This window comes from Hoplias malabaricus, chromosome 2, assembly GCF_029633855.1.
Source record: "Hoplias malabaricus isolate fHopMal1 chromosome 2, fHopMal1.hap1, whole genome shotgun sequence".
Lineage (NCBI taxonomy): Eukaryota > Metazoa > Chordata > Actinopteri > Characiformes > Erythrinidae > Hoplias > Hoplias malabaricus.
The window spans coordinates 27,751,055-27,763,782 of NC_089801.1; the positions used below are offsets into that span (position 1 = coordinate 27,751,055).

The 12,728-nt window shown below is 37.7% G+C and overlaps 1 protein-coding gene across 4 annotated transcripts in view; it reads left to right on the plus strand.

The window, feature by feature from the left end:
• The first annotated feature begins 7,647 nt into the window (after positions 1–7,647).
• Positions 7,648–12,728, plus strand: part of mast4 (microtubule associated serine/threonine kinase family member 4) — a 140,616-nt gene continuing 135,535 nt past the window's right edge. For all 4 annotated transcript variants that reach the window (XM_066657980.1, XM_066657989.1, XM_066657997.1 and 1 more), the window contains exon 1: positions 7,648–8,175. In XM_066657980.1, coding sequence (XP_066514077.1) covers positions 7,888–8,175 — 288 coding nt within the window. In that variant the 5' untranslated portion in view covers positions 7,648–7,887. The remainder of the gene's footprint in view (positions 8,176–12,728) is intronic.

Here is a 12,728-nt window from a genome sequence, read left to right on the forward strand (position 1 = left end):
TGAAGCACTGACTCCAGCTGCAGTCTTTTCACAATATTCTTATAATATTTGGGATATTCATTAGTTGTCTGTTATAATAATCCAATTAAAATAAATAAACACTTCAACTATATCAGGCTGTGTGTAATGAATGAGTATAATATACAAGTTTTACTTTTTGCATGGAATTACTGAAGTAAATCCACTTTTTCATGAAATTCTAATTTTATGACCAGCACCTGTATATTTGTCAATACCATTATACCATTATATATTTTGTATATATGTACATTCTGCACTTACTGCTTACTGCACTCGGGTTAGATGCTAAACTATATTTCATTGCTTTGTACTTGTACATGTGTAATAACAATAAAGTTAAATCTAATCTAATCTAATCTAATCTAATCTAATCTAATCTAATCTAATACAACTCAGAAATATGCATTTCTGTTAGTCAGTATGATTAAGTACTATTAAGAAACCCGTTTTAAGTATTTTAACTAAATATTTAATGTCAAAACGTATATTGTAAGTGTTAATAATAAATTCATTCATTGTCTGTAACCACTAATCCAGTTCAGGTTCATGGGATGTGGAGAGCCCACCCAGTGTCTCTAGGTGAAAACCTGAATGGTGAATAAGTCCACCACAATGCACCACACAGTCACACCTATGGACATGGGCAATCAACCTACCAATGCATGTTTTTGGACTGTGGAAAGAAACCCACAAAGACACAGGGAGAACACACCCAACTCCTCACAAACAGTGACTCGATACAAATCTCGCACCCACAACTCCAGGATCTGGGAGGAGTGTGACAAAGACACCCACTAAAATAAGCTTGTGAATGTGTCAGCATGAAATGCCATAAAAGACCATCTGCCATCTTGGTTGAAAATTGCTGCATAGTGTTTTCTACTTCTGACTACTGACAACATGATGCACAAACTCATAACTTTTGAGTTCAGTTAAATCTATAATATAAAGCTGTTTAATTAATACAACAAAGAGGATTCTGTGAAATTCAAAATTTTCAGTTTCACAAAATTCACAAACTCACAAATACGAAATATTTGACCATTTGATTTGAGTGAATTGATTTGTTAATTTGATTAAATTTATTTGGGTAACTAAAAGTAACTTTTGAATCTATTTTAAGTTAAAACTACTCAGTCCAGTTAATTGTTTGAACATTAGGGTGTACAGTGCAGAAAATAAGATCAGCAGATGTGTTTTGAAATGTAATCTGTTTGACACAGTTGAGACCTTTCAAGCAGGACTGTCACAAAAGCCAATTTTGTGGTTGATATATTGTCCCGGAAATAATTGTGATAAAAGCACATCATCAAGGAGATCAAGTTGGTCCAGATTTATAATGGTGAACTGCATGTCTTCGTGGATTACGGCATCTTAAATGGCATCTCTGATATAGGAACAATATTCTTTGTACTGCCGCCATGTTCATCACATACGCAGCATTGTCAGCCTTCCTCTTGGTTACTTACATGTGTACATAATCAATCAGTCAGTGTGTTTGGTTAAGGGTTAACAAGCTCAGTAGGCCAATTTGTAACCATTACTCAGAAAATAATATATTTATTTACTACTATGACTGTTAACCTGGAAAAAAATATACTGAAATTATGTCATTAATATGTTTATATCAATAAATTATATAGTTCACTTTGAGTAATTTCAGTTGTTTGTTTTACGTGAATACACTGTTTTCAGCCCTGAAATGAAAACAAATATGTACATTTACGCTTTCATTTTTATTAATTCCTCTTCGTATACACACGTGTGCTGCTGCTGTGCACGAAACAATGCGCCAGTGCGTGTTTAAAAGGATGATTAGCGGCCTCTTTCGTTTTAAAGACAGAACTGCACCTGAACTTCATGTTAAGGAGAACCTAGATACGAGTGCGTGAGGCTACTCTTACATTTACGAACGAGTTCAAGTAATACGTTAGTTACGAATGCTTTCGGGAAACGTTCTTAATTTTAAGAATGTTCTTAAGTATGGGGTTACGAAGTACTTAGCGTTAGGAACGTTTTGGGAAACGCACCACAGTTCAGTTGCCTTGGGACTGGTTCAATTTCAGTTTAAAACCTGAAATAATAAGCAAAAAATCACTACCAGTAATGCTTCTGTGGCTGAATGCAGTCAAATTCTCAAAGCAATGTTCCAGTATATATTAAAAAGCCTTGCCTGTATATTAGAGGTTATTAATGCAGCAAATGTTGGACAAACATTCTGTAATATCTTTTGTTTAAAGGACATATTTGATGAGCATGTGCCTATAAAAATTTCAGTTAAGGATATGAAAGTCCAGTTCATATTAATGAGAGACCGAACCAAAAAGTTGTTTATTGTTTACAAAACTTATTAACATGTAACATGTTAATATGCACATTACTAATACATTAAACATAGTATTTGAAACAAATTAAAAAAGGCATGTATCCTTTAAATTATAAGCAGCTGAAAAGCCTGAAAACCTAATGGAATACAGCAGAACTATAAAACTACAGTATTTATTAAACAAATGAGCTCACCTCTTGCAAAACCGTGTCCAAGTGGCTCCCTCTAGTGTAAGTGTGATCATAGTCCAAATAATTCCATCCAAGACATAAAAGCCCAATGACTCAGTGTACATTTTAAAGAATAAATAACCGGCAAAGTCTAACTGGAAAATGTGAATCAGAACTTGACTTTGTGGTAAACAGTAGCTTTCCCACCATTATTACTGCAAGGGATTTATCATAATGAGTTAACACTACCCTGCGCTAAATTACTGATGCTCTTCACTGAAATTTTCTGTTTTAATTAAACTGTGCTGAGCAGTGCCCCACAAGGACTGAAGCAGAAAACAACTGACATAGAAGAAGCATTTTGTTTCCTTAAAAACATTTTTATTTGTATAAATTATTTGTATTTCTTAATTAATTTCATTAATTATATCAAAATTTGATTATCCACATTAAAAAAAATACAAAAACAATCTCTCGTCTCATCATACATGATGTTCCTGCAGTATATGAGCTTGTTAGAACTTTGCAAAACATTTTAGCATAACTGCTCATAGAACTTTTTAACAGTTTAAAAGTTCTTCCCAGGCCCTTTACTCTGAGATTCATCAAACAGAAAGATTCTTCACACTGAATTATTCAGTCATTCATTCATCTACAGTATTGACCTGTGAAGGACTGGCGCTCCCTCCAGGGTGTTTTCATGCCTTGCACCCAGTGATTCGGGGTAGGCTCCAGACCCACTGTAACCCTGAAATGGAAAAACGTTTACAGACAATGAATGAATTCCTCTACAGTAACCCATTCATCCTCATCAGAGCGACAATGTGTCTTGGGCCTACCAAAGGGCGCAAGTCAGGAACATATCCCAAATAGACTGCCATTGCATTGCAGGGCATCTCACCCACTCATACACACACACACCTTTGGACATTTTTGCTTAGTCAGTTGACCTATCAGTATGTATTTTGGATTGGATTGCCAGTGTCTTCTCTGGCAGTGGTTTTCTACTTCAGTCCTGGGATGCCACAGTTTCAAATATTGGAATTTTCTCAGTTTTGTGACACTGTAAACTGCTGTAGTTCATTGTCTTTCATTACCTTTTTGCCTAGTGAATTGGTGTGCTTTAATGCTTTAATGCAGTGTCCCTGTTTGGAAGAAAAGTATATTTTTCAGCCCCCACACTCCAACATAAAGGTACATGTTTTTTTTTTTTTTGTTTCCAAATTAGCTGAAATTTATTGTAAACCCTGTAATCTATACAAAACCACTACTTCACAAAACAAAATAAAGTGACAAATGTACAGTTTAATTATTAAAAGTGACATGAATAATATATGTATTCATTTGCCTTGCTGCACCCCCAACTTCCCAACAATTTTTTTAGCAGCTGCTGTGAGGCTAGTTGCTAGCTATCCCTGCTGCCACTGCCAACATGGGGAGCATGTTTTTGCCCAACTGGTTATGCTCGGCACAACTCAGTGGCTGGGTAACTACATTCTGCTGCAGACTGTGGTGTCCTGTGCCTCTTGGGCTGGCTGTCTGTTGTTGTTTATTTGCACTATTTCTGTAAATTCTGTGATTCTTGTGATGCACTGGATAAAGGAAATGTATTATCATTCTCTGTCTGTAACCGCTATTTAGAGTTTCCAGTGGGTCCAGAGCCTACCCAGAATCACTGGGCACAAAGCAGCAACACACCCTGGTCAGCCAGTCCATCACAAGGCAGCACACACTCACAGCTATGGACATTGTTGCATCACCAGGTCAACAATCAATATGTCTTTTTGGACCGTGGGAGGAAACTGGAGCAACTGGAGGAAACCAACACTAACACTGGGAGAACACACCAAACCCTTCACAGACAGTGACCCATGGTGGGTCTTGAACTCGCAAGCACAGGTCTCTGGATTTGGTTGCCTGTTTCTTCACAGTGTCAGCTGGAAATATATTATCATTCCTATATTTAATTTATTAAAGAAAAAAATAATGAATGCATAAGTGAAAATATTAGTCTTAAAATATTAGTTTACAATATTCTTAGTTTTAAATAAGACCTGTCTGAACATTTTGGAACTCACTACCCACACAACCACACTTTTTAAATCATATTACACCTCATACAATTATTATTGTGTAGATTCTTGTACTCAGTAATACACACAACATATCTTACTACCAGCACTGGGGATGGCTGCCCGCCGCGCTGGGTGTGTGTTTACAGCCCCACACACACACACATTAAGTAGTGTCATATAGCGGTACAATATTACTATTTCCATTTGTCTCTTTTTTATATGTCATGTTTACCTCTCTTTCTCTCTCACTCCCTTCAAATCACTTTTTATGTTTATTTGTGTTCTGTTTATGCTGTTTATTTTTGGACTGTTCACTTGCTTAAAAATGGCAGTTTGACATTTGCCCACTACCTTGGAGCATTTTCCACTGACTTAATGTGGCACAATCCTCGGTTAACATCTTTTGAGAGTTGGCTAATTTACATGTTTTCCATAAAGCTCCTTTTATCTGTAATTAAATAAAAGCATCTAATTGCTTTAAATAAGTTGCTGCTGTGTGGCAGGAGCGGCGCCAACGTAGATAATAATGTGTTTTTCTCACACTTTGTTGAGCTTTCTTTGTTATGGAAATATGACACACATCATCAAGCCTTTATTAATCTCTGATCCAGCCGTTGGGAATGACCATGGGGATTTTGAAGGATTAGCTTTGGTACAGTTGTGGGTGTAAAGGTCGAAAGGACAGCAGAGAGCACACATTCAGCACCATACAACAACAATACAACTTTAGGTCCGAACCAGATGTGGGTAATTCCTAGATTCACTAAGTAGCTACATGTACTCACATAAAATTTTAATTGGTTTGTACTATGTTGAGATTCTGCAAAGACTTTACCAAACATTTTGGGCACATGCTCATCCAGTATTTCTCCTGAAGTCACTGTATTAAGGTTTTGCACCGTTTTGTTGACCTTGACCGTATTTATTTTTTGTGACTGAATGTCATCAAATTCTCACAGCAGCGTTCCATCATCTAATTTCTAGCCCACAAGTATAGCAGCTGTTAAAGGAACACTAGGTAAGATTTGGTATTTTTTGCTCCTACCTTTAAAAGGTTCTGTGAGCCATGCCAAACGATCATGCTTCCTTTTGGAACCAAAAGTGGTTCTATTGTGGCATTGCTTAGAGAATCCTTTGTGGCACCTTTAAGAGTGTAGGCTTCCTTACAGTTGCAGAGCATAGTACAGTTTCACAGGAATGTCCGTAAATCAAAGTGGGGGGTTGCTTTCCTACCTTCCCCAAAGGTTACATAGTGCAGTTTCTGCAGTGCTGATTCTGGAGTAGCAATGACAGAGACTCTATTCTCCCTATTACATGTCAGGTAAGAGATATTGGATGATTTGTTTGGGCCACATGCACAAAAAATATATTGACCTGCATCACTCCAGGGAATACAGTTTAACTGCTTCACAACTATCGGAGGCTTTATACCCTTCTTGTCTGTGAGAGGCATTGGGCTTCATAGCTGCTAGAGAACGTCTCATTTCATTTCATGATTACCTATGGAGATTTTACAAGTTTTGCAAGCACAACTGGACATCTGTTTTCTCAGTAGGTGCACCATGGCATCGCTGAATTCACTAATTGTACTGAATGTTTACAAACATATACTCCATAGTTAAGAAACACTACATTTCAGAGGCACTATTATATTGTAAAGAAAAACAATAGCTCTATGGCTTTGGCAGCAGTAAATGGAGTTGCCTATAAACCATAATTAAGTATATATATAAAAAAGGACTCAATAACTCCTGAATGGCACAATAGTCTGCTTTCACCCTATCATCCAGAGCTTGATGATTGTTCAATTGTTTGTTACACAGTGTAACAACAGCCTTGTTGTTATAAACCTGGCTTATATAAGAAAATCAAGAGGTATGAAAACTGCAGGAGAGCTGGAAGCCTCTATAGATATTAATGCATTAATGTATTTGGGACAGATTTGTGTATTAGTTGGTGCACTAGTGGTATCTGTGTTTTAAAACAAGTATTTAAAAGTCTGCTAAATCCTAATCTCTAGTGGTTTATTAAATAATAAAAAATGATGCCAGATTACAGGCTTAATGCAGCTCAGTGCTAAGATAAATAAATAAACAAATTACACACAAATTAATTATCTTACTCTCTTCCATGTTTTCTAAGCAGCTGTAATTAAAGGCCTAACTAGCTTTGTCCTAATTATCTGAGAAATGTCATGTTTTCATACAACCTGTGTCGGTGCAGGTTGTTATTGGCATTAAAATCAGTCCTGCACTCTTCAGTCCCCACTCTTCTGGCCTTTAATACAACTGATCAGAAGCAGGGAAAGCATTACGTCGAATTACATTACTCAGCTGCTTTATTTAAATTACATGAAAAATAGGTGTTGTATTATTGTCAGTTATGTGATCTTAAAAATCCATAAATACATGTAACTCTGTTACTGTGTGTTATTGTCATGTGTTACTGCAGTGTGTTACTGCCCTGTCACTGTGGTGTGTTACTGCTGTGTGTTTGTTGTGTGTCATTGTTACAGCAGTGTGTAACTGTGGTGGTCCGTTACTGGTGTGGTATAGTTTTTTTTGCTTGTTACTGTTGTGTTTTACTGCTGCTGTGTGTTTACTGTGCGTCATTCTTACAGCAGTATATTATTGTTGTATGTCACTGTGGTGTGTTATTGCTGTTTTTTGTGCATCTGTGTTACTTCCGTGTGTTACTGCAGACTGTTGTTATTGTGTGTTATTTGCTGTGTGTCACTGTGGGGTGTTATTGTTGTGTGCTTTTATTGTGCGTCATTGTTACAGCAGTGTGTTATTGCTGTGTCGCTGTGGTGTTACTACTGTGTGTTATTGCTCTGTGTCACTGTTGTGTGTTTCTGTTGTGTGTTATTTTTGTGTGCCACTGTGGTGTGTTATTGCTCTGTGTCACGTTACTGCTGTGTTTACGTTGCGTTAATGGTCGATGGGTGAACTTTCCTCCTCTCTGCTCGCTTTGGTGGGCGGGGTTTAGTGAGCGGTGAGCGAATTGAATGAGAATGAACCGTAGGCGCCCGCGCGCGCACTTTTAGAGTCTCGTCGACATAGTATCCGCACGCGGACGTAACGCCTGCAGAGCTGCAGTGACAGTGGTCAGTTATTGCGTCGCGATGGTCTCGAAACCAACGGTTTCTGGCTCAATGGAAAGGTGCGCGTGAGGGTCAGTTCTGCGAGATAAAGAACGTCAACACCGGCGTCCTTCACAATGACGAAGTAGTAGGAGCTCCCTCTGGAAGTTGTTCAGCTCGAACTCGAGCCCGAGCGAGACCGACCGGGGCAGAATGGAGCAGGAGGCAGCCTCGCGTGGGGTTGAGAGTGGCGAGAGTAAAAGTTGCTCGAGCTCTCAGACGCTGTCGGAGGGAGAGTTTGGCGGCGTGAGAAATCAAGCTGAACTGCGGCGTTTGGAGGCTCTTCACCGCCGCGCTTTAGAACAACAACAAAAAGGGACGGAGGAGGAGGAGGAGGAGGAGGAGGAGGACTCCGAGGACATCAGCGAGACGGCGAAAGTGAGACATAAACCAGAGCAGGAACTTGAAGAAGACGAGGAAAATGGAGAAGAAGACGAAATGGTAAAATAAAAACAACAGCAGACATTGGACACAAACACATTTTAGATTACAGGCTCTTCAGATGGCTCAGAGTTTAGAGAAACTGGAAATGCAGGTGTGTTTGTTGAGTGTGGGGGGCGGTCACTCTCCATGGGCTCTAGTGGTAGGACTGGGTCTGGGAGAAGTTTTGTCCAATGACAGTCAAACGACCAGATTCAGACAGACAGGTTTCTTACATCATAAACCTAAGGAACCAATCCTGTCAGCGTGCCAGGAGTGATATTCTAGCTGAAGGCATGCGATGGAAAGTGAAAATTGAGGAGTCTAGCTGCATATTCATAGATCTGTGCATACTGAATGAAAGGGAATGTGTGGAGTTATGTATCCATGTGTTGGAGGTGACATCACGGTATAGTAGCTGCCATATTGGGTACTTATTACACAAAACACTCAAATAAAAACTGTGTAAAATCTTTTTTTACTGTTTCTTTCAACAATTTTAGTCCTCATTTAAAGCAAAACTCAGTTGGTCTGTGTCAGACAGTAGAGGAGGTCAGGCTGTGTCCCAAATAGTGCCATACTCCCTACATAGTATATGTCACACACAAAACTAAATATAATGCACCCACACAGTGCACTAATTCAACTGGGAAACATGAGCCATATAGCTGACTAAAATATTTTTGAACATACAGAAACTGTTATTTTATGACCTACACTGTCTACTACAGACGGTATAGAGTAATATTTGGGGTTCAGCCTTGTGCTTTGCTGCAGTGTGGAGACATCTCTAACTGATCACTCATATTTTCAGACATGAACGAATTAATTAAATTTTAAGCCAAATCAGAGAAATTTAAAACATTATCCTCAAGAATCTATTCTACAGGGACAGATCAGATTATTTACCTTGTAAACCAGGGATAATGTGAGACAAACAAATGTGTGGCTTGTGCATGAAATTTTACACCCAATAACACAATTACTGAAGCTTGTATTTGATCTGTGTATGAATAATTCACACAGATTAAGTCATAAGAGCAAGAAATGCATTTGAGTCTAATGTGCTAACAGTTAGATTTTATGACAAAAATGCTAATAGGTCTAACAGTGGATAACAGTCCTTTCTCCTCATTATACCACACTGTGGGGTGCTTTTCCCTGCTGACGCAAAGAGTCAGTGGGCATCTGTGCTTCTGGGTGTTATAAGACTGTCTCTCCAGCACAGGGAGATGAGCTGTGTGTATGATAATTCTATCTTTTCTCTCTGTTTACATTAGTGCTGCGCCCTAATAAACCAGTCACATAGTACCAAATATGGCACCCACACAAAGAAAAATCACATGACTGCAGCCCTTGGAACAGATACTTTTAAGATGTTAGGGGAAATTTAGCCTGTAACTAACTTTGAAATATTCACTAGCAAGCGTAGATGAGTTTTTAATAGTGCAACTGACGACAGAAGGGAGTCTTATTGTTAATTTCTAATTGTTCTCGTTTCTTAGAACATTGACTTATGCTATTGGGCTGTCTCATAATTATGACTTGCTTTCTCATAATGATATTATTTTTGATTATTACAAGTATAGAGTACAATATATTTATTTTTTGTTATAAAGATTTTATCATGATAAATGTTCTTGATATTAATATTATGACTATGCACACATACACACACACACACACACATATGCAGGGGCTTCAAATTGTACACAATAAACTTTGGAGTCAGCTCTTTAACCAAATCATATCTATTTTTGTTTGTTTAATGTTTTCACTTGCTAGGTTCTGTCTTGATTATTTAAGGCTACAACCTCTGATTTGATTGTATATAAATATGAAAATTAACCACGCAGCCAAAATATGTAATTTAAAAATCCAAATGTGTTCTTTAGATGTTAATCCAAGGTGTGTCTTTACAAAATTCCTTCTCTTTAAACCAAGCAGAGCAAGTTCTGTGGGATTTTCTCTTGATCTAATTTAGGGGTTGTACATGAGTGGGTTAAGTAGCTTAACAACTCTTATAGTTAAATGAACCAACAGCACCAGGGTTTTTCTGATATATATAAAAAAATCCAGCTTGATAGTGAGCCACTCCTGCTTTGTTTTTGACCTTGGTTTCAGAACTGAAGTATCACATATATAAAAGCTTGGTGTTGGGTTTACAAACTCTGTCAGTGCAGTTTTCAGTGAGAGGTTTGGTGTCATTAAATATTCAGTGTTTGAAAATTTTCAAAGTTGGACTTAAAATATGCTTGTGCTTATTTCTGTGTGAAGTTCCTGCTGTATATTTCAGTGGTCTCTCATGTACATATTCACTGTGGGGTGAGTTAGAGTAACATTGATATTCAAAGACTTGTCTTGGTTTTTTCTTTAGAGTATTTCAGAGTGTGTGTTGTGAGGAAAAAGAGGACAGAAGTTGACACTTTCACTTTCCCTCACAGTTCCAATATAGTGACATAGAGCTGACAAGAGAGTGACATAGAGTCATATAGAGCTTTACTTGCATACAAAGTAGGAAAATGTTTGTACCAGTCTAGACTGGTTTCTCCTGCTACACAGAATAGTTATCTTAAACACATAGCTACTTGTTTATGCCATATGTGACATAGTTTTATTTCTAGTTTGAATTTGGTTCAAGCCCATCTCCTCAGGCAGTCCTTGAGAGATGCCTCTGGATCATTCATTTGCAACAGGTCAAGGAACCGTGCAGCTCATGATAAACAGAAATCTGCTTTTGTTCTCAGGCTTCTGGGAACCAGTGGCTTATCTTCTCAATCTGTCCAGGCTTTGTTTACTTTAGATGAGTCCAGCTGTAACATGGCCTAAGTTTATTCTCCACTGACATGAACACCGATCATTGACGTTTGTCGTAGGGTCTAATCTCACTTCAATGGTAAAGAACTGATCTGGACATGAACCTTGAGCTCTGAGTTGACCTAACTAAGACAGTTTAGTGTTTAGGATTACGCAGAGGTTCCCAACCATTGGCCGTGGACTGGTTTCAGGCCCAGTGTAATTTAGTACAGGGCTGCAACAACTGCAAATGTCTGCATGGAGAATTATCAACATAAACACTGAACTATTTTATTAATTTTCTTAATTGTTTTATAGCATATTACTCCTAAAGGTTATTGCTATTAAAACCCGTAATGTAATTTAATGTGATTATTTATATATCAGTCTAGTGCATTAAGTTTTTGCGTGATACTGGGATACGCAAACTATTTGTTTTCGAATGATAAATTTCTACTTACAACTGACGATTTCAGTTGTTTGAGTTGCCAGATGTAAACTCAAAATGTAAATGAATGTGTTTTTAAGGTTGTCGTACAACATACAGCAACATTTTTTTTTCACAATTAACAGCGAACATGAACACACCCTAGTGCAGTAAGATAAATGAACACACACACACACACCTGGAGAAAAGGTGACGTTTAGGCCCAGTTAGACCCCAGCTTAACTTGTTTTGTTGTTTTGGCTTTTGCTGGAATTTTGTTGGAATAGAAACAGATTGTCATATTAGCAATGACAGAGGCTCTGTTCTGCCTGTTACAGGTCAGTGAAACATCACAATGATTTTCAAGCTGTAATTTAAAGGCAAAAAAAAATGTTGCTTTAAAATTTCACGTGCTTTTGTTTCCAGAAACATTGGATTTAAGTCTTGGTTTTGGTCTCATTATTATTTCCAACTTTCATTATCCAGTGTATACAGAGGTAAAATCTAAGTCCAGATGTGTAGTGACATTGGCAGAAAAACATTTTTATAAGAATAAGAGGAAGAAACCGTGACTCAACTAAGGAACCAAGACTAAAAAGAGGAACCCACCCTCAATAAAGGAATGTGTTTGTGATTGCTTAAAAACCTGTTGATGTGGTAAATTGTGTCATAATTTGGATATGCAGAGCATTTCTAAGAGATTATTACACCCATTATTGCTTAAATCAAAAAGATGGCACAAAAAGATCAGATACACAATTCAGCTTGTATGAACTCCATAAAAAATATTGGCAACTGGTGAGCATGCTCAGTGCCAAGCAGCGGCTGAGAACGATTGACGCTGCTTAGCACCGGGCGGTGGAACAGTGAAATTGCACTCTGGAGTGGTGGAGCACCATCCACTACTTTTGAAATGAGTTGGAGAAAAGTAATCAGTCATTCAATCATCATCAACACCTCACAACTCTAGTGGCAATGAACTCCTCATACGGTTACTCTTGTTACTACAGCAAAGAGAAAACAACCCCTCCTCCCCCTATTGCCTTTGGTGTTAAAAGAAGCTTTGGAAGAGCAGGCTTTGAACTTTTTGGTGTATATAAGGAGATGAATATAAGAACATGGATGGAAAGGCGTTCTGTATCAGAGTAAAGCAGGATTACAAGAAGGATTATGGGATTTAAGCAAGGCTTATTTTTTATTTTGATGTCTTTAATATGTTCAGGACATTTTGATTTGAGCATTTGAATTAGTGTAAGAATGTATAAAGCATTTATTAATGTACAGTACAAATTAAAAAAATTACATTTTCCTTAATTTCAGCGTCACTGCACTTATTCATAAATAAGAATCA